Source organism: Coturnix japonica, chromosome 1 (genome assembly GCF_001577835.2).
Source record: "Coturnix japonica isolate 7356 chromosome 1, Coturnix japonica 2.1, whole genome shotgun sequence".
Classification (NCBI taxonomy): Eukaryota; Metazoa; Chordata; class Aves; order Galliformes; family Phasianidae; genus Coturnix; species Coturnix japonica.
In genome coordinates this window covers 148,687,974-148,710,251 of record NC_029516.1, presented here as the reverse complement: position 1 = coordinate 148,710,251, position 22,278 = coordinate 148,687,974, and the positions used below count along the sequence as shown (strand labels likewise).

At 37.5% G+C, this 22,278-nt stretch overlaps 1 protein-coding gene across 1 annotated transcript in view; it reads left to right on the top strand.

Moving 5' to 3' along the window:
• Nucleotides 1-22,278, top strand: part of VWA8 (von Willebrand factor A domain containing 8) — a 153,133-nt gene that overhangs the window by 20,490 nt on the left and 110,365 nt on the right. The window contains 8 exon segments of the mRNA XM_015851727.2: nucleotides 5,430-5,597; nucleotides 7,529-7,693; nucleotides 8,094-8,143; nucleotides 8,479-8,587; nucleotides 11,785-11,889; nucleotides 16,521-16,652; nucleotides 17,452-17,586; nucleotides 17,666-17,743. Of these exon segments, the coding sequence (XP_015707213.1) occupies nucleotides 5,430-5,597; nucleotides 7,529-7,693; nucleotides 8,094-8,143; nucleotides 8,479-8,587; nucleotides 11,785-11,889; nucleotides 16,521-16,652; nucleotides 17,452-17,586; nucleotides 17,666-17,743 (942 nt within the window).

The following is a 22,278-nucleotide window of genomic DNA, read 5'->3' as shown; positions in this document are numbered from 1 at the left end:
AGACAGTCTTATCCTTGTGTTTACTGCAAGTACTTAAAATAAATTCTCTCTCAGTGTAAAAGCATTAGTTAATTAACATCTATAAAACCAAAGTATTAGGGACTGTATGAATCTCAACAAGATGTGAGAATAATCTGTTCATTGTATTTGTGAGAAGACTGTGATCCGAGTATAATTACGAAGCATCTTGCTTCGCTTTTACAAGCTATTTTGAATGATCTCACATCAGTAAGAACACTGCGTGAAGATTGCCTTTCTAAGGTAAAGGTCTAAGATTACCTGTCTTCTTCCATCTGTTGGAAATTTTCAGTTGAAAGATTTTTACCAGGGTCTAACATGGCAGTATTTCAGACCAGTGTTCTCCCTTAGTAGGATATCCAAGTAAATCATATTCAAGTTGACTATATATTTTTAAGTTTTGTGGGAAAGATGATAAAATGAATAATTGCTGTTTAGATACGTACTGAAAACATGAAAGATTAACCTGTTAGATAGTGGTGTTCTACCCAAAGTTTTCTTGCCCTGCATTTTAATTCTATACACTTGAAGTATGATAGATAGCTACTTTTAGAACCACCTCAGAGCTAGTTATATCTTGGTAATAAAAGGAATAAAGTTTTACAGGTTACTCAGGAGTCTGAATTAGTTTGTTCAGTAGTTCTATTGTTTTTAGAAGGGCATATCAATGCAAAACATTACAAAAGCTAGATCCTACTCTTCTTTAAACCGTTTTGAAACTGAACATTATTCTGATTAGTTGAGTTATATCTTCTTAAAAGTATAACCTGAGAAAATTGCAAGTTTTAGTCAATATCCTTCTTCTTCCCCAGTAAAGTGAGGAGGAAAACCTCAGTGCAAACTCCATTATGCATCTCTGCCATTTCTTTTTATGTTATTGTAGAATCATAGAATGATTTGGGTTGGAAAGCCCACAATTTCTAGCCCCCTGAAGGACTGCCACCCAGCAGCTCAGGCTGCCCAGGGCCCCATCCAACCTGGCCTTCTGATCATCCTCTTAGCACTCTGGACCTGCTCCCAAGAGCCCCATGTCTTTCTTGTGCTGGGGGCTGTAGTCCAGAACTCCAGATAGGGCCTCATGAGAGCAGAGGGGAACAGTCACATCCCTTGACCTGCTGGCCAATCCTTTTTCCTTTACCTGCTGGTTAGGTTAATGATTTACATTTGGAGAAATCGATTCTACTTGACCCATGGAAAGTAATTGAGAAATTAGCAATTTCATCTGAGTTTTGTGACATTTCATGTCTTGGTGGACTACAGGGACTCAAGTTATTGTCGTCCTCCCCTGCCCCCATGTTGCTGCACTGTGAGTTTACTTTTAAGTTCTGTTATCCTCTTGCAGGCACACATGACTTTGTTAACTCAGAAACAGCCAACGTTTTGTGTTATCATTACCAGATGATTTCTGAAGATCTCTTTTTAGCATAAGAGATGCCTGCACATGTCAGTGCTGGAAGGTTTTAGAGATACAGCAAAGACTCTGGTGAATGAGTTTGTGTGGGATATTGTGCGGGTGGAGGAAACAAGTTTCTACTCTGGAAGGGACATCTGAAACGTAGCCTGCAGATGCAGGGAAACCTTACCTCATTAGTTCTCTTGTTCACTGAGCTGCTTGCTCTGTTGTTTTTTCATGTTGTAATTTTGGTTGTTGTGCTTGAGATGTCATTACAGGGATCCAGTTCACAGAGCAAGGGTGCTCGTCTTCATGACAAAAACAGGCAAACATTAAATTAATGTTCGGCCATTATTTGGAGCATTTTTTACAGTCTGGAAACAGCCTGTACATGATACTCATGAGTGAGGATTTTTCTGTAGTTTCTGTAGTTGTTGTGCTTTGCACTGCTCAAGCAGAGGAGCTCAGTTGTGCAAAAGACTGTGGAAGCCTTTTTTGTGGTGTTTAGTTTCTAAGGTGTTTCTGCCTTTAAAGAGAGATATATACTTTTGTAGGTGCATTATGAAAGCAGAGTATGCATTCCACATCACATATTTATTGCCTAAGTCTATTGCTATGGGACTAATAATGTGTTAAGGGTTTCTGCTCTTGGGGAAGAAACTCAGCCTGTTTTAAGTTCATGTATTTCCTGGAGCAGGTATCCAGGTAACCATTCTTTCAGATCTGTGGGAGCACAGGTGGGAGGCAGTGAGCTTGGTTCTGCATTCAAAGAGCAAAATAGTCTCTAGCTACAGTTAAAATAAACCTAAAGATAAACATTTAACAAATCCCTCATTGCTTTTTAATAAGAATTGATACCTTTAATCTCAGGTTTACCATCAAGGTTGCATAATAGAACACCCTCTGTCAAATTATATTTTATATTAAACACTTCGAACAAATGAGGCTGGTGAGAGAGTGAGGCAGCACAGCTATTTTTGGGTTTTCATTATAGAATTATGAAGATGAGTTTCTTGGAAGCATCTTTTAAACAATTATTTTCAGTGACAGATTGCAAACTTGCTTGCTTTCCTCTTTATTTGTTGCGCATTTTAGTTTCCAAAACAACCCATCAATGCACAGATATGACTGAAATAATGATTCAGAAGGTACCTTGTAGTGTGCAAAGCTTATTGCAGAAATTTATTACTCGTTACCAAACAGGCTACATAAATACCACAGTTCAGCCAGGGATACGCAGCTGTTTAAGAGCAGACTTGATGCTGTCCGATGTTAGTACTTTTCCCAAGCTTTGGAGTCAGATGAGTTGTGTGTGTATTTCATTATATTTTGGAGAACAGTTTATTGTATTTCAAAAATGCTTTAAAAATATCCAAGGAGCACAGTTTGTGTAAGGAAAAAAAAAGTAAAAAAGAGAAGCCAATCAGAGTAAATTAACACCCAGATGCTGTTTTTATTGTTGTTATGGGGATTGCTTGGTTAAGCATAGCTGAGCACTCAGACATTCCAGAAGCTGATCATCTTTGGCTACCTATATATACTTCTGATAATCTGTAACATCCATTTTGAGGTATTGTACTGAGTAACGCAACCTTGAATAAAAATTTTGAACAGTTTTCAAGCTCAGAAAATTGCTTTCTTTTTAAGTTGCGATCTTCTGAATTGGTCTGTGTGCTTTAATAGGCGATTCGCAAGACTGAACTGCTAAGAGAGAACATCTTTTTGAAGTTCATGACTGGCACAGGCTGCCCAGAGGCTGTGGGGTCTCCTCCTTGGGGACCTCCCCTGCTCTGGCTGTCCCTGCTGGGGCTGAGGCTGGAACAGAGGGACCCAGAGGGCCCTGCCAGCCTCAGCCATGTTGTGACTGTAATACTGGAAGACTGTTAATTCATCAGGCTTTCATTCATAGTGTGCATGTCTCAACATGAGTCAACAAGATTCTATGGATACTGAAAATATTTTGACACCATATGAACAAGATGTGTATTTTCCTCTGGCTAGTAAAACTTGGTCATAAAGTCTTCTTAGACATATAATATGCAGAATCCGACCAACTTGGCAAATAAAATGTTTGTCGAAACGTATTCTGGCTGAATCCCCAAAGTACATTTGGAGAATATAGCGTTTTGTTCATTCCAGGTATTGAACTGGTTGCTGGAGACTCAGGTTTTCTATTTAAACAGGTTGAAGCAGATTTTTTACTTAACTAGTGACCTTCCTAGAGAAGAACGTTAGTACAAAATTTGCCTTTCAGACAAATTTTCTGGAATGGAGAGAGTGAAAATTTCTATTGCTTGTTAAAGCATAGTATTTTGAATTAGCCTATAAAATCAATTTACTTGCTGATTACTTTTGGAAGGAATTAGTGATTCAGTGGAAGGGAAATAGTCTTAGGACTGTACTTGGTTAATGGGATTATTACGAGTAACTCAGATATTGATTATGAGGCTAGATCCTAAAAATGTCAGAGGAGGGAAATTAATGCACAGATGTATACTGGGATTTGTGAGCTTAGGTACAGCAGTTATCGCTGTTTTAATAAAGATGTTAAAATCTTACATTATGGCTTATTTTCCCATAATTGTTTATACTTCTACTTCATTATAGAAGTATAGAAGTATACTTCTACAGTGTGCATAAGAAGCAGCTAAATTAGTTAAGGTCCCATTTAGTGTTATCTTTAGTGTTACCAGATGGATCTCTGATTCTATCATATGCTCCGTGCCATGCATCAGTTTGGTTGCACTGAACTGTTCTTTGTCTCTAGCTTAGATTTATCCAGCTGTCCTTTGTACATCTTTATCTTATTTTTTTCTTTTTCCATTGAAAATATTATTTTACTCTTTTCTCTCCCCACATTTTTTCATTATTCTTTCTCATTCCTTCCTTCTTTCTCTCTGTCCCAGTCTTTGATGTCTGTTGTATTCATCAGAGATTTCCATCTAGTATCATATGAATGTTCGTCTGTAGGAGTTTGTAGGAGACATGCTGGGAATAGATTTCAATCATATTCCCTTTGTCACTGTGCTTGTGTCTAAAATTGTTCAAATGCAATCGGAATGGAAAGCAAATCTCTCTAGTGCCTGTTGATATTGGGCACATCTACGCGTTCCCTGTTATTATCTGGTTAAGCCTTTTTGATTTGGAAATAGACAAGAAAGCATTAAATTTCAGAATCTTTCCTTGAGCAGTAATTGTGAATAATAGTTATGAAGTGGATTTAGTTAATTTCCCTAAGCCCACAACATTGACTGCGAAGAAACTGCACAAAATTACCAACACCAGAACTTAGTTTTATGTTTTGGATAAATACTAGGCACATATAAACAGTAAGAATTCACAAATAATTAATGAAGTGAAATATAGAAAAGAAATAACTTCATATCCCAAGTGCTCCAAAGTATCCACAAGTGAGAGTCTGTGCTTTTATTCTGTTCTTAAAGAAGACCATGTTCAGCCTGGGAATATAATTACAAACAGTTTTAATTTTATCATATTGTTAACATCTGATTATTGATAGCATTGTTTTGTTTTTATCTCCCACACCTGGTTTCAACAGATTGTTGTTCTCATCAGGTCAAACTAGAACACTGTAGTGGTAATGGAATTACACTGGTGCATAACCAGAGTAATCCCAAGGGATATATGACCTTTGTTTTCTAAATATTTTAATATGGTTGTAAACGCGTACAACCACTTCTATACACTCTTTGTAGAATCGAATCATAGAATGGCCTGGGTTGAAAAGGACCACAATGATCATTGAGCTTAAAGCTCCCTGCTATGTGCAGGGTCACCAGCCTCCAGACCAGGCTGCCCAGAGCCACATCCAGCTGGGCCTTGAATGCCTCCAGGGATGGGGCATCCACAGCCTCCCTGGGCAACCTGTTCCAATCTTACTGATTATTATGGAAATAAATACTGTTTTGGAAAGCATCTGTGGATTCTTTTTCAGCAGGATTTCATGAGATATGTGATGTTTATTTCTCTTGCAATATTGCTTTTTACTTTTGAAAAGTGTGCAGTTCGTGCAGCTACAGAAGGACGAATCCTTGTGTTGGAAGGCTTGGAGAAGGCTGAACGCAATGTCTTACCCGTGTTAAACAATTTGCTGGAGAACAGGGAAATGCAACTTGAAGATGGACGTTTTCTCATGTCGGCGGAACGTTATGACAAACTTCTGCAGGTAGGGAAATACCATTAGGATTTTCAATTCTTGTTTTCCTGTTCTTGGTAGCGCTTGAATACTGGTATGAAGATTGGTGATACATTATTTCTCAGTGCTGCCTCAGCTTTAATTTATTAAAATATGTGTGAATAGCTAATCCAAATGATAAGAAGTGGCTCGCAAATTTACTCTTGATAGGCAATAGGATTGTAGCGTCTGCTACTGCTACTACTTTCATTTTCATCAAGGCTCAAATCCCACTGCTTACATTTGAGTAGATACTCTTTGGCCTTTTAGGGACCTTTGTAAATTTAATCACTGTTCCCACCAGTACTCTGTTTCATACACTCATGCGCTGTAGTGCCCACTCACATACCTGTTGGTTGGTCTTTCATCTGATCTCACTCATGTTTCTGTCTACCATACCTAACTGTAGTTAAGTATATGATTTGGGACTGTATGGTTGAAATAATACAAGTATGGTGTACAGTTGGAATAATACAAATATAGTTGGAAAAAAAATAGCCAGTGGGTATCTAAGGAAAAGGACTCACCAACTCTAAGGCTTTCAGTCAAGTTAGATGCTTGCCAATGTCAAGGCTCACCAAAAGAACTCTACAGAGGAGCAATCTCCAGAAAGAGGTGCTACCTTAGTGGTGGTCAGCCCTTAAACGGGATCTAGGAGAGGTGGAGTTAAGCTCCACCCCTTCTGGGAGCACAGCTGAATTACCTTCACTGTGCTCCCACAGCTGACTCATTGCTTGCCTCAGATGGTTAATCAGAGGTTCAGGCTTTGATCAATAGTGTCCCTTACAGGAACCATATGAAAAAAGGAAATGTGCATTAAGCCTTCTAGTTGATCCCAATTAAATGAGCTTGCCTCCTATGTTGTTAGCACCGTAGCAGATTTCTGAAAATATATTGGTATTTCTTCAATTTCTTATCCCTGGTTTGAAATCTGCTGATTTGTGCCTTTTCCAAAAACCTTTTAGTGGTAGTTAATTAGAAGATAAAATTGATGGGAGAATTACTGATGACTTTGAAAAATAAGCTGTTAAATTGTGATTGTATTTAAAAACTGAAAATGAGAATTCGGACTCGGACAAGATTTGGTTGCAGTTAAGTAAAGTATCTTCTCTTTTCTATATTTCTTCTTAAGAGTGTTCTAATGATAAAGTGCTTCAGAATGAGTGCCTCAGGTGCACTCTTAATAGTTGATGAATTAAATAAATCTCTTGCTATAATACTAAATCTAATATTGTCGTTTGACAGTTATTACATTATATAAGCTAATGTTCATTTTCTCTTCTTCTGTGTGAATAATTGTGTACTATATAACTAGGTCAAGAAAGGCAGAGCTGTGATGTGTGAAGACTTAAGAGTGTACTGCTGTGTATGCATTGAATCCTTTACAAGACAGCAACTGAAAAACACAACATAGGTGTTCTTGTAAAGGAGTCCAGTGATAGTTCTGTTCTGGTATTGCTTGTGATTAAGCATATTTTGTAAATGAAAATTTTAGAGCAATAATAGTCTCCTTTACAGTTACAAGAAGAAGGGAGAAGAAGGAAAAATAATATACTCAAAGTACCACACTTCTAGTGCTTCAGGTTAAAATACATTTTGTCATCTGTTTACTTTCTGTTCTTTTTGAGAAGCAAGGTTCTGAACACACGGTTCTGAACCGTGACCGTCTGTGGGGTCTCTAATCAAATTGCATGACAGCTGCACATAATCAAATGTTCTGTGTTCATTTTGGAAAACCTTGCCTTTATGATCCGCAAATTAGAATAGTTCGATGTTTTTTTCATTTCATTTCTGAATGAAAGATGGGAACAATCCCATATTTACAGCTTGACAAACAAGGACTGTTAGTTTATCTGCAGCTTAGTCTGGAGGAATATTTAATGACGTAACTTCTTTTTTCTGCTTTACGTTGGTTAATTTAGGATCATACAAAATCAGAGCTGGATGCATGGAGGATTGTTCGGGTTAGTGAAGATTTTCGTGTAATAGCATTGGGCCTGCCAGTACCTAAATACTCTGGTAACCCTTTGGATCCTCCCCTTCGCTCTAGATTTCAAGCCAGAGATATTTATCACCTGCCTTTTAAGGTAAGCACCTTAACAGAGGAGTTGGACTATCTGTACTGAGTAGAGCTAATATTTTGATGTTGTTTTACTTAGATCACCACTAAAATCAATGCCTAAATAATACATTTATCTTAAATGGCATTTTTTCATACTGCTCTTTAATAAATTCCTGAAAGGCAGACTTTGAGTTGCCAAAGAATGCTGCAGCAGAAAAATAACTTCCATTAGATAATATAGCCCTAGAAGAAAGATTTGATAATATTTCCTTCCTTTCATAAAATAAAATCTGTGTTCAGGAGTGAATAGACTTTTCATGTCTAAATTAGGGGAAAAAAATAAAAAGTATCTCTACATCATGTGCTATGACCCTCAGCATGACCCAAAAATGAATTTACCATATGATTTTATGTTCTGTTTTCAGGACCATCTTCAGCTATTATATTCAATTGGATCAAACATTTCTGCAGAGAGGTACTTTTTCATAATTAAAAGAAAAATCAAAATTAATGAAGAAATATGGTGTAATTTCAGGTTTCCTTGCTATTTTTATATCTTGTGTCGCTACTTGGAGACCAGAACCGAAGAAGCTTTTAATATGTGTGGGTGTATGCTCAAACAGCTTTTTATATGCAGCCTTCATAGTGAATCTTTAATGCTTTAGAACTTCAATCACAGATAACTTTTTTTCTGCTGAGATAGAGCTTCAGCATCTTACACTGATCTTAAACTGTCATTAACTATTTAAGTTTAGTATTTGAAGGATAGATGGCATATGTAAAACTCTGTACTTATTTTTTCCTGTGCAGAATTTCTCAGATCCTGTCTTTTGCTACAACTCTCTGCTCTCAAGAATCCTCTACACTGGGACTTCCAGATTTTCCCTTAGACAGCTTATCTGCTGCAGTTCAGATTTTGGTATGTGAATACACATGTGCTGTGAAACTGTACAAGCTTAAAATTTCTTAGAATTAGATTCATGTTTTTCATGTGTTGGAAGAAGATGAACGAGAACATCTTAAAGAAATAACTAAAAAAAACCTGAGGCTGGTTTGAAGAACAGTAGTTCAACCAAACATGATATGGAAGGGCAAAGAATGGCGCAATACAGTATTTCTAAAGAGTTGAATGTATCTGTATGTTTTCCAAATAATGTTCCTGTTCTGCTTAATCAATCTGTGTGTCTTCAGATACAGCATATATGATGACAGTGAGGTTGTCATAGAGCAATTTGCATTTGTCAGAAGAGAGAAATAAACATTTTTGTAGGTTGTGATATTTCTGCTTTAATGCTGTAGTTGTAAAACAGATTGGCTGCATTACAAAAACACTTACTACTCTCCTTTAACAACAAAAAGTTCAAATTGCACCTGTGTCAGAGACTGCTAATGAGATGAGTCCCATATAAGGTCTTCGGGATGGATGGTGAGTTTAGAATAAACTTAGATAGGAGAGTTATCAGGAGATGCAGGCTGAGCATATTTCAAGGTACAGTAGTTCCTACAGCTACAATCCATAGTGGAGAAGTCTACTAGAATATTACCCTATTGCACCTTCCATGCAATCATCTTACCAGTGGTATTGCTCAGTGGCAGATTATGCCTATGTTTTATTGGGTTGTGCGTATTAAAAGGTGCGAGTTATTTTTGTCACTGTAGTGTTCAGTCCCCTTACCTGTAAGCTAGCAAATCATTTTTCCTGGTACTTACAGATGTAACATTGGTCTGAATTAGTGGTATTGCGTCAGATAGTATAAAGTGATTAAGATTCAGGCTTAGAGAACTGAAAAAGCATATGAAGGGCTTTGGAAAGAAATACATGTTGGATTTAGAAATAAATTACAACTTCTTATTCTTTGAGCCCTATGATGAAAAATTATTTTTAAATGGACACCAGATAGCTTTCAGAGAGATGGAAAGAAAATGAGTTGTAAGCCGTTATCTAAACTATGGAATGAAAGAAGTGTTTTATTTTACATTAGAGAATGTGAAAATGTTACCATTGTATGACAGTGTATTTTTTGGATAGATCAGAACTGTTTCTTTTAGAATTAGTTTTAATCATTCAGTTTCCTATGCAAACTGTTCTCACTGATTCCAGCTAGAGTGTTTCTCCTTCACACACTGGGTCACCATCCTCTACTTTATTTAACCATAAGTTGATATAGAATCATAGAATCCTTAGAGTTAAAAAAGACCTTTTAAGGTCATCTTGTCCAGTTCCCCTGCAATGAACAGGGACAGCTACAGCTAGATCAGTTTGCCCAGGGTCTGATCCTGCCTTGCCATGAAAGTCATCAGGAACAGAGCATCTGCTCTATCTCTGGGAAACCTCTTCTTGTGCCTCAATGCAGAAGGCTTTTTTATTTTATATCCAACCTAGATCTACCCTCTTTAAGCTTGTAACCATTTCCCCTTGTTCTGTTACCACAGACCCTTCTACAGAGTCTGTCCCCTTTTTTCCTGGAGCTCCCCTTTAGATATTGAAAGGCTGCTATCAGGTCGCCTTGCAGCCTTCTCTACTCCAGGCAGAGCAGCCCCAGCTCTCTCAGTCTGTCCTTGTAGGAAAGGTGTTCCATCCCTCAGATCATTTTTGTGGCCCTCTTTTGTACATGTTCTATGTCACTCCTGTATTGAGGACTCCACATCTGAATGCAGTTCTCCAGGTAAGGTCTTACCAGCACAGAGCAGGGGGGCAGGATCACCTCCTTTGCCCTGCTGGCTGCACTTCTTTAGATGCAGCCTGAAATGTGCTTGGCTTTCTGGGCTGCAAGGGCACGCTGCTGGGTCATGTCCAGCTTCCCACCCACCAGTACACCCAAACCATATAGCAGTGTATAGCGAATATATCATAAAGACTGTCTCCCTGTCTTCTGTATAGATTAATGTAATTCCAAAAATGTATTTCTTAGTTTGAAAACTCCTTTCTCCAAATTTTTTTTTTGTAGATTGCTGTTCTGAAGAGGCTAATTTTGGATATGCCACTGTAATTTTTATTAATTTGAGATAATGTGGGCAAATTATATGTTACAGCTTTATTTATAGACAGAGGGCTTTTAAAATGCAATAATGGGCTTTGTGATCCTTTAGGCAGCATATTTACTACAGTGCTCTTAAATTGTTTATTTTTACTGATGCTTTTTTAATATGGAACATTAAAAATAGTACTACTGATTATAAGTACGAATTGAATTATGCATTTCATAAAATATGCATCTCCTGATCTCATTTCTGAGCAACTCTTGTCTTTAGTTGGATGTCTGCGTAATCCAAGTCTGTAATTGAAAACCGATCCATTTTATTTAAATTATATTAGAGCACATAAAAAAAAGTAGTAGCAGTTTACTAATCATTGTTTCACTAATATTACTCGGGATCAATCCTTAATAATGTGCATGTAAAGCAATTGAGCTTTACTTGAGGATTTTTTTAAACACTTTTTTTTTTTCTGTCATGGAGAAAGTTGTGTGTATGTTTCTTAGCTGTTCTGAAAAGTACTCCTATTTCTTTCTCTATTGCTGTGGCACAATAACTGGAATCGTGGCTAGTTCAGATAACATCTGACAGAATAATTATTACTTACAGTTAGCAGGGAGGTATAAAACAGTTTACAGTTTTGTTTGGAAAGTGCAAACACATTTCAAAACAAAACAAATTTTGTTCATCTGTTCCAAATTTTCTAGAAATGTGTTAAGTGGAACCTGTACACTATAATAGAATTAGAAGTAAATATTAGAAATTGCTATGAAATAGTATAGGCCATTATTGTACAGGTTCTCGTCATACTGTGAAACGCAGTTACCATTGGTGGGATTTGTCTCGTCTAACCTCAAGTGATGTTAAGATTCTGAGCCGGTCCCTGGAGCTTCCATTTATACACGGGGAAAAAAAATGCTTGTTTTTGGCGTAATTATCTAACCTCTTTAAGATATTTTCATTGTAATGAATTGCACAGTCAAAATGCCTATTTTGACATCTGACCAACTGCTGGATAAGGTGGGCATTTGTTTATTGCCATTAAATTTTTTATTTTAAGTTTAGCACTATTTTGGGTTTAACACCTGGTGAAGAATGAGCCAATCTTTTTCTTTCATTTGTATTTTTAATTTCAATTAGGATTCATTTCCTACGATGTCAGTCGAGCATGTTATTGATCGGCTTTACCCCTATAATGTTTTCCTTGGAAAGGAAGGCAGAACTGCAGTCAAAGATGCTTTAAAAGTAAGTATTGCATGTTGTAATTCGGAGCAATGGATGTTGACTAATGCTGCTACATCATTATTTCAGTTTTTAAAAAGAATTAAAAAAAAGGTAAGTAAAGTGAAATGGTTACGTTAGTGCTGGTACTAAAACAGTGTTTCAAAGACACTTTAAAAGCTCATAGATTCCCTTAGAATGAAAAGAGAAACCTCTGTTTTCTATAGAATGTTTAGACCTTAGTTCAAGACTGCATAAAACCCATTACTATGGAAAGGCTTGTGTGAGAACAGCTTCTTCTGTGGCTAATGTAGTAAAATACTTAAAAATACCTTTGGCACATGACCTTTTAAGAGGAGATACTAAAATAAAACCAGATCATGTGGCACAAGATGCATTTGATAAAGTATACCTAAAGAATGTATTAATTTTCTGGCTTTAGTTTGTATTAGCCTTTTCTAGTTTGTTTTTGGCCAGATCTATTCTGTTGTTATATTTGTGTTTAATAACAGCTTATCAATCTTGTAATTGTACTGGGTTATTCTCTTCTTCCTTTTAAAACTTTAGCACAGTATTAGCTTTCTTTCATCTTTGAGGGTTAACAGATTAACATTTGCAGCCTAAACCATCTTACCCAGCTCTTTCAGTCCTGAAAAGTGGAAGTCATTTGTACCTCCCTATTTAGGAGTACTCAGCGTAGTGGCTAGTGAATGGTCTTGAACCATGTCTATGTGTCAGGGAAATTGCTGTTGTCTGTCCCTGCTTCCCTTCCCAAATACTGTCTTTTGGTATAGGAGCTTAGTCCTGAACTTCCCTAATTTAGCTATGCTGATGAGCTTGTTTTCATGAGTTTTTGCTTTTGAAAGAGGTCTTGCTAGCGTTTGCAGGCCTTCAGAACTGCCTCCTGTGGGATCCTGTCTGTTACCTCTCTGAATGAGCCACTCTGGTCCCGTGAAGTGCAAGATCTGTACTCTGTTATTTGGTTTCATTGCTCCTCAGAATTTTGACCTCCATTATTTCATGGTTGCTGTGACCGAGGCTGCTGTCTGGTGCCGCATCCCCAACTGATTGTTCCTTGTTTGTGAACAGCAGAGCCATCTGTGCATCGCTCCAGCACAGCACCTGTGTTAAGAGTTTATTCCAGACAACCTTCCAAAAAAAGTAGCTTGATTGTGTCACGCTGTTTCCCTTCCAGCACGCATCAGGGTGATTGAAATTGCCTGTAAGGATCAAGATGGGAAACACAAATCTCTGGCAATTAACAAAGTAGAAACAGTCACTTCTTAATGCGCTTTTATTGTTATCTTTTTTGTCATTTGTTTTTGCTATCAGTTAAACATAGTATAAATCTTTACACTCTATACCATTAACTTCCTTCATTTTCCATTTCTTTTAATACATTCTCTGCTATGTGTGCCTTCTTATATAAGAGGGTTGATTTAACTTCTACAGCTTTCCTTCGTAGTGACTGTCTACTTCTGAATCCTCTTTATCATTTAAACTTTCCTGTGTTAATTGTACTTATTTCCATATTCTTCATCATTATGACTTTTATAAGCTTGTCTCTCTAGGTAATGAGGTATGTATAATCTTATTAGGAGTTTTATTCTGTTCTGTTTTATTCTGTTAGTAGTGGCATGGCCAGAACTGAATAAGATGATTTTTGCCATCCCACAAGAAATGTGAAGGAGTCTTGCAGAAGGAAAGTGGTTTATTATTCTGCCCTTCTCCAGACATCAAGAGAACATCCAACTATGTTTGCCAATGAGAACTATGTAACAGAATACGGTTAAGGAATATTGATTTCAACTAGGAAAGATTGAGAGTTGAAAGAAGGTATACCTGATGTATATTTGGAGTTGATTAATTAATTTGTGAGGATCAAATAACCATTTAACACTGTCTGATGTTTAAAGAAAACAGAAACATATTTCTTGTCATAAATGTGAAGTTTCACTATCAGAGTTGGAGACAGACATGGCAAGTAGTGCTCTTGCTGTTAATGTATCTTACTTTCATGAGCTGTTTCAGTCAGCTGTTAGAACTGAAAAATGAGGTAGATAGCAGGCTAAACAGCTCGTTTCAGCAGCGGTTAGAACATGCATATATTTCTAGAGGACATCGCATCTACTGGATACTGTCTTCCCAAGCATAATCCTCAGTCTGGGTAAATCTTTTCCATATATGCCTTCTTGCTCAATAGGACTCCACTATCTCTTAGGTATCCCTCTTAAGTCTTGCTCTTGATAGTCAGTTAAACAAACTACTAACTAACCTTACCTTCAAATAAAATTCTTACAATTGTGTTAGGCTTAGATGTGTAAAGATGCTTTGAAGTGCAGATCTCATTTTGAGTGGATCTAGTGAATCTAACCTGTCTTACTTTTATCTCTATCTGTCTGAGAACTTTTGTGTTGGGGATAAATGCGGTTCCTTGTGTTAACCTAGCCAGCATTGAATAAAGTGTTCCTTGGTTGCACACCTAATCATTGTTGATGCTTGATTAGAGAGATGGATATAGTACAGGACATAGGTACAAGGAATGCAGTTTCCAGTATTCATTACATCATTAGCTTGCAACAGACAGAACAAAAGTATCAATGAAAACTTGAGAATGATCTACCTTTGTATACCTATATTTGAATTTGCTTCATTTGGGAAACTCGTTTTCTGTTCTGAATCCTAATGATTTTAAAGTAAGAGGTCTTGCAAAGCAGGGTATGGCTTGGTGTGAATTCTGGCCTTTATTCTGTATGGATTCTATATGGATTAAATATTTCAATGAGAAATTATTTTTGATTGGCAGATGAACATTTGAAATACGCTTGTAAAAAATTATTTAACTTAAACATTTCCTTTAGGCAATTTAGATGTTGACAAATGATTGCTTTCAAGGAAAACAGTCCCTGGTGAAACATTTCCAAACAATTAGCTTAAATATGTATGATGTCTTCCACAATAATGAAGTTTCCTTTCGTCTGTACTGTTGATAGTCATTTATAAAACTGGCCATTGATACTCAGTTGAGTTTGTGGCTCACAGGAGACTGCAGCTAATTCCTTCATTGTTCCGTAAGCTTTCAGTATGTTGTTTCAGATTCATTGCAGATTTGGGCTTTGCTTTTTAAGTTTTCACACACCATTTGCATGCTTGTGGTTTGTTTTTTTTAATGGTATTGGAAACATCCACTGTTTCTATTTGTTGTTTACTTATTTTTTTGGGAATATTTGCTTGTCCTCTTTAATGTTGCCTGACCTCTTCCTCTGACCTCCTCCTCTATTTCCCTGCTTCTCAGTAGGAAGCCTCTTTGAACCACAGGAGCACTCTCTTAAAGAGTAGTCTAATATTTCAGAAAATTGAATTCATCTTTCTTGTTTAGACAGAATTCTGCTTACTTCTGATATCTTTCTATTGCAAACTGTAGTCTAAGGCAGACTTTGCTTCTCTTTCATCCCTCTCCCTTTTTTTTTTTTTTCACTAATGAATACTCCTAGAGCAATTTTCAGTTCTTATGTTGCTTCTTGTAGAAGTTTAATCCTCTTATTCCATGTAAAATTATCTTTCCCTTCTGTACAGAGAATCAGAAACTCTTAGAATGGCTTGGGTTGAAAAGGTCAGCAAAGATCATCTAGCTTGACATCCCCCTGCTATATATAGGGTCACCAACCACCAGACCAGGCTGCCCAGAGCCACATCCAGTCTGGCCTTGAATGTCTGCAGGGATGGGGCATCCACAGCCTCCTTGAGCAAGATGTTCCAGTGTGTAACATCCCTCTGTGTGAAAAACTTCCTCCTCATATCTAACCTAAACCTCCCCTGTCTCAGTTTAAAGCCATTCCTCCTTGTCTTATCACTGTCCACCCTCATAAACAGCCGTTCCCCCTCATGTTTGTACTCTCCTTTCAAGTACTGGAAGGCCACAATGAGGTCTACACAGAGCCTTTTTTTATCCAAGCCCAGTTCCCTCAACCTTTTACTCCTTTTTCTCTTCAACTCTGATGAATAAAAAATTACTGTGGCTTAAGCCCCTTTGATAATGACTTCTCTTTCTATGACAAAACAGTCGTTTTCATGCTATCTGTATAAATTAGAATATAATGCTCAAAAGTGGATTGGGTATACAGAAGACGTTTACTTTTTGATACATCCTGAATGTGCTGAAGGCTTGATAGGTAGAAGTCTTCCTCAGTTTTCATTGTGTGGTAGGACTGTGGAGCTACATAAACATAATGTTCAATGGTTATTTTTACCCAGATATTTAAATCTGCAGTTGTTTATAATATCCTGCAAAGATAGGTGGTCTATTATTACACTGCTAAAGGTGGTCACCCATTTATTTTGTTATTTCAGCCTGTCTGAGTAAGTATGTGCAAAGTAAGAATATGCCACTTTAAATTGCATTTGTCATTACAGTTGGAATAAATAAATAGTTGGTCTTTTTGGTTTGGGTTTAAATGCCTATATAAAGTATATAGGCCATCGAAAATGTGAACATAGGTGTGTAAAGTGAAGTAAAGTTTAAATAAAGGAAAAGATTTTAAGACTTCACAAGTAATTAATCTTGGATACACTTCTGGTCCTGTTATCAGAACAAACAGTTCTAAGAAAGAAATCTGTATTTAATAAATAATTCCCCCAACCCTCCAATTTTACAGCGTTTTGAGCTCCAAGATTCAAACAAACAATTGCGCCCCAGACGGATTACAAAAGTAGAAAGTGTACCAGGAAACAAACCCTTCAAGGCTGATGTAACCGTACAGATTGGTGAAAGTGAAGTGACATTCCAGGTAATTGCATATTCATAAAACTAGATATAGTTATTTGTTAAGTTACTTTCATGGAATCAAGAATTTGATGCTTGTCTTTGATCCTGAAACACGTTTGTGTTGAATATTTGATTTTTTTGTTATTTTTTGTTTTTCAAAAAGCACGTAGATACGGGATTATTGGATTATGTTATATTGATTTCTGCATGAACAGTCTCAAGTTCTTTAAGTTCTTTCCATACCCCAGAGCTGTAATTGAATTGGTTCCCATTTCTTTTTTTTTTTTTTTTCCTTAAGTTAGCATAGAAATAGCTGCTAGATGGGTTATCATCTACCTGAACATGAAAGGTGTTCAGCCTTTTGACTTCTCCACAAGTTTGAACTGGCGTAATGCAGTTCCTGAATCTACACTGTTTTAATTTGTTGTTTTTTTTTTTTCCATTAAGAATGGGAGAAGAAAGTGTGGAGGAAGCTGTCTATTAAAAAATCATAGAATCATAGAATATCGTGGATTGGAGGGGACCCTAAGGATCATCAAGTTCCAACCCCACAGCCACAGGCAGGGACACCAACCTCTAGATCTGATACTAGACCAGGTTGCCCAAGGCTCCATACAACCAGGTCTTGAATTCCTCCAGGGACAGATTATACAGTGTTAATTTTGTTCAGTGTAAGATTTGGGTTTGATAATTAGAGGCATACACAAAATATTACAGTATTATTTGGAGAAGTGTAACCCAGTCCATACAAAGCCTAGAGCTATCACAGTATATCTTATTAAGCATTTTGTTTTGCTTTCTTTTGTCTTGTTTCCTTTTAGGTTCCAGCTGGGACTGGGCTATTAAAACAGCATTCTCAATCAGATAAATTCATAAGAACTTCCAGTCATGATCAGCTGTTGGCAGAAATGATGCAGTCTCATATGGTTAAAGATATGTGTTTGATTGGAGGAAAAGTAAGAATTTAATTTCTCTTTTCCCTCCTTCCCCATGTTCCTTACAGTGTAATCTAGTTATAATTTTTTAACTTTTTAGGGCTGTGGAAAAACAGTTATTGCTAAGGAGTTTGCTGATATACTAGGATACAGCATAGAACCTATCATGCTATATCAGGTAAGTAAACAATCTGCTGATGATCGTGCTTTAAATATGATCCAAATACAACACACAGGCAGGTCCTCTGTGTAAGGCAGACTTTATATACAGCTGCAGCTTCTGTAATCAGGAATAATAATCACCAATATATGTTTTAAAATAAAGGATAGTAAAAATAGCTTTATGGTAATTATAGAGTGCTTTTTACTTTCTGTTATACTCATCTAAAATCGTGTCCTACTGCAGACCTGAACAGAGGGGGTAGTATGCAGCAATATAGATAGTTTGGTGTTATTACTTATAAGTTAGTCCTGGTAGTGCTTTACTTTCATTTTATTGGATTCACTGAGAATGTAGAGGAAAGATAGATAACTTAAATAAGCAAAATATAAAGAGAAGCATTCACTGTCTCTTTCTGTTAGCAACAGAGAATTGGCAAGTTGTTCTGTGATTTGACACAACTTAGTACCATAAAGAAAACAATGTCTTTCATAACTTCTCAGACTTTTCCTCTCCTGCCTTTTGGTCCTTTTGGCTTGTAATTGGTGCATTTTATAGACCTTTTGTTTGTTTGTCCCTATGCTTTTTGGTTAAGTTCTGTATTCAAGAAGTTGGATCCTAGAAATATAGAATGAGGATTGGTATTCATATGTGATAAGTGCATATTACATTCAATTGCTATTAATGCTTCTCTTTTTTTTTTAGGTGCTATCAATCTTAGCCTAACTGTTGCTAATGTATTTAAATTTTGGCTGGGATCTTAGTATAGATGTGGCTTTAAAAATGAAACTGGGGAGACCTGTATGGTTTTTGTGAAGCTCGTAGGCAGCTGACCTAGCTGTCTTAGAATGACATTTAGAGATAAAATGAAAGGAAGAACTAGAGAAGTCGTAAGGGCTTCCATGGGTTTTGCAGGTGGGAAGGGCTTTAAACTAGATCTGAAGGGGGACGGGGGACAGTGAGCCTTCCCATGATAAGGTGTAGGATGATATGGCTGTATTAGGACAGGGTGTTAGCAGGGATCTTGAAAGACCCTCTTCCTTGAGAGGTGCTGGCAACATTGCAGCATGTACAAGATCCTGTGATGATAAGGCAGTGGCTGCTGGGAAAGATGTTGGAACAGATCCTTGTGGAGACTATGCCAAGGCACATGGAAAACAGGGAGGTGATAGGAGAGAATTAGGGTAGCTTCACCAAGGGAAAATCCTGCTGACCAACCTTATGACCTTTTATGGTGGTGTCAGTGCATCAGTGGGCAAGAGAAGAGTCACTGATGTCATCTATCTGGACTTCAGTAAGGACATGACACCCCACAACATCCATACTGTAAGGGTATGGATTTGATTAGTGGACTGTTCAATGGACAAACAACTGGCTGCAGAATTGAACCCGGAGAGTGGTGGTCAGTGGCTCAGTGTCTGGATGGAGATCAGTGATGAGTAGTGTACCGCAGGAGCTGGTGCTGGGACTGATACTCTTTATTCATAAATTACATTGACAGTAAGGTTGAATATATCCTCAACAAGTTTGCTAATAACACAAAGCTGTGTGATGCAGTCAATACACCAGAGTTAAGGGATGCCATCCAGAGTGACCTAGACAAGCTTGAACAGTGGGCCCAGGTGAACCTCACAGGGTTTAACAAGTCCAAGTGCAAGGTCTTGCACCTGGGTTGAGGCAGCATCCACTACCAGTACAAGCTGGGAGATGAGAGGATTGAATGCAGCCCTGCCAAAAAAAGGACCTGGGAAGTCTGGTGGATGGGAAACTGGACATGAGTCAGCAATGCGCCCTCACAGCACAGAAAGTCAACTGTATCCTGGGCTGCATCAAAAGTAGAGTGGCCAGCAGGGAGGTGATCCTGCACCTCTGCTCTACACTGGTGAGGCCTCACCTGGAATACTGTGTCCAGATGTGGAGTTCTCAGTACAGGAGAGACATAGATCTGTCCCATAGAGGGCCACAAAATTGATTCAAGGGATGGGACACCTCTCCTATGAGGACAGGCTGAGAGAAAAAGGAGCATGGAGAAGGCTGCGAAGTAACCTGATAGCAGCCTTTCAGTATCCAAAAGGGAGCTACAGGAAAGAAGGGGACAGAATCTTTTGCAGGATCTGTGGTGACAAATGGTTTCAGGCATAAAGAGGGTGGATTTAGGTTATATATAAGGAAAAGATCTTTACAGTGAGGGTGGTGTGACACTGCGACAGGTTGTGCATGTCTCTGTTCGTTGCAAAGTAGTTGGAGTATATGACCTTTAAAGGTTCCTTCCAACTCTAAGGTTTCTCTGATTCTGTATTTCACATGTAAAATGTCTCAGAACATCTTAAAAGCCCTTGCAGGAAGCAAGACATAAAAAATGATTGAATGCAGCTGATCTATGCATCTTTTGATATATTTTAAGAATTCATTTGGTTTTTTTACACATCAGAAGCTTTGCACAGCAAAGTGATAACATAGTTTAATGACTGGAAAAATGTTAAATATTAATTCATGCAGTAATTGGGCAATGGAAGCTCTGAGAAGTTTGATAATGTATATTTAATAGATTTCACTATTTTTCTTTAAAAAGTATATATTTTATTTTCTGGGAGAGAGATCATGTTGTCCTAAATCCATTTCTAAAACGAAAGAGGTTCATGTAGTTCATGTTATTTTTTCCAGTCATTTCTACAGGCACACAGAAATTACATGGAGCACTTCTCATTGGTCTGAAGAAGCAGCAATATTTTTCTTCAGGCCCTGTGAAGAATTGTGTTCTTGGATGTTTACATATCGTGTTTACTTTTATTTTAAATATTTGCTTCATCCTTCTTTCCATTTGAAGTTGATATAAGGGCTTGAATAGTGTGAAGTCCTTAGCTCCCTATATTGTTTTCATGGAAATAAACTCTACAAGCTTTTATGTTGTGAGCTGAAAATCAAACATATCCAAATCAAAGGTTCCCAGACTTTTTAAGCGTATAGATAATTTCTTATGGTTTCTTGCTTCACGGAATGATTGCGGTTTACTTTGTGATCTCTGACATTATTCATATTTCTGACTATATTCAGCACTAAGTAGGAAGATTCTTGATATTGGAAACTTAGATCCTGATTAGGAAAGGATTTGTTTTACAGTTTTCTTTGTGCATTTAAAGAGCAACAAATGAGGATCACAGTGTCCTAGGAATGGGAAGGACCCTCTGAAGGTCATGTAGTCCAGTCTCATATCTAAAGCAGGTTCCCTGGAGTAAGTCCAGATGGGTTTTAAATATCTCCAAAGAAGGAGACATGACCATCTCTCTGGGTAGCCTGTTCCAGTGCTGTCATCTCAAAGTAGAGATGTTCTTTTTCATGCTGAGACGGGACTTCCTGGGTTCCAGTTTGTGCCCATTGCCTCTCATCCTGTGGCTGGGTACCACCAAAAGGAGCCTGGTTCCATCCTCTTGACACTCACCCTTCAGATATTTATAGGTAAAGCACCAGACCCCTAATAATCATCTCTGTGGCCCTCTGCTGGACCCTCTCCAGCTGTTCCCCATCTTTATAAGAGTTACAGTGGAATTTGGCATTGGCTGTAGTAAATTGCTATGTCCACAACAAGTGGCAAGGTGATTTAAATCATTTTAGGTGATATAATAAATGTGAATTTCTGTGCCCTGTGGCGCATGGATTAAGTTCGTACAATATTGTTGTGTCTACTTCTTCATGTTAATATTGTATCTGAAACATCTGCATGCACTCTAACACAATGTTAATTTTGGTCCTGGTAGGGAAAAAAGACCAAAATCAATATGTAGCATTTCTTGTGGGAAAGCTTCTGCAGGGGAAACAGAATGTGCACGTATTTGTCCAATGTAGGATAAAAAAATAGAACACATCAGAAGGAAGTACTCAGCTTTAGCAATAAAATAAAGAGATGTAACCATTAGACATGGTAAAAACTAACTGAAAGAGCCTGGCTCCATATAGCTGACACCCACCCTTTAGATATTTACACATGTTGATAAGATCCCCTCTCAGTCTTCTCTTCTGCAGGAAGCAGCAGCCAGCTGGTTTTTGTGTACCGTAGCTAGGGAACTTTTGCTTTTGATTGTTCAAAATAAAACATTTCACTTCTATTTTTATCTTTCCCTGTAAATTTTCAGGTGAAATAAAAAAAAAGCAATATTCAAAGTGACGTTACAACAAATTTCCTGCAACTCGTTCCTCCTTCTCCTCATGCACAGCAAAAACAATCTTTTAAACACATCACTACCGTTTGTGTACTGTGTTGTTTTTGTTTCTAGGATTTCTTTTCTTATTTATTCATTTTTTGCATGACCTCATGCTTCTTTCTAAACTCCTTCCAGTTCTTTGAGAATGATTAACAAAACGCAGGTCCAAATTGGCATGAATGCAGGAAGCATAGATTTTTCACCTTTTAGTTGCCAAGAACGCGATTCATGCAGAGAACCATAAAAACGGCTGATTTGGAGACTCTTATTGCTGTGGCTGCAAAGGGGAGGAAACAAGCATAGGGATTAATTCGTACTTTTCAGTTGTCCCCCCTCCAAAAGGAGGAATTTTTA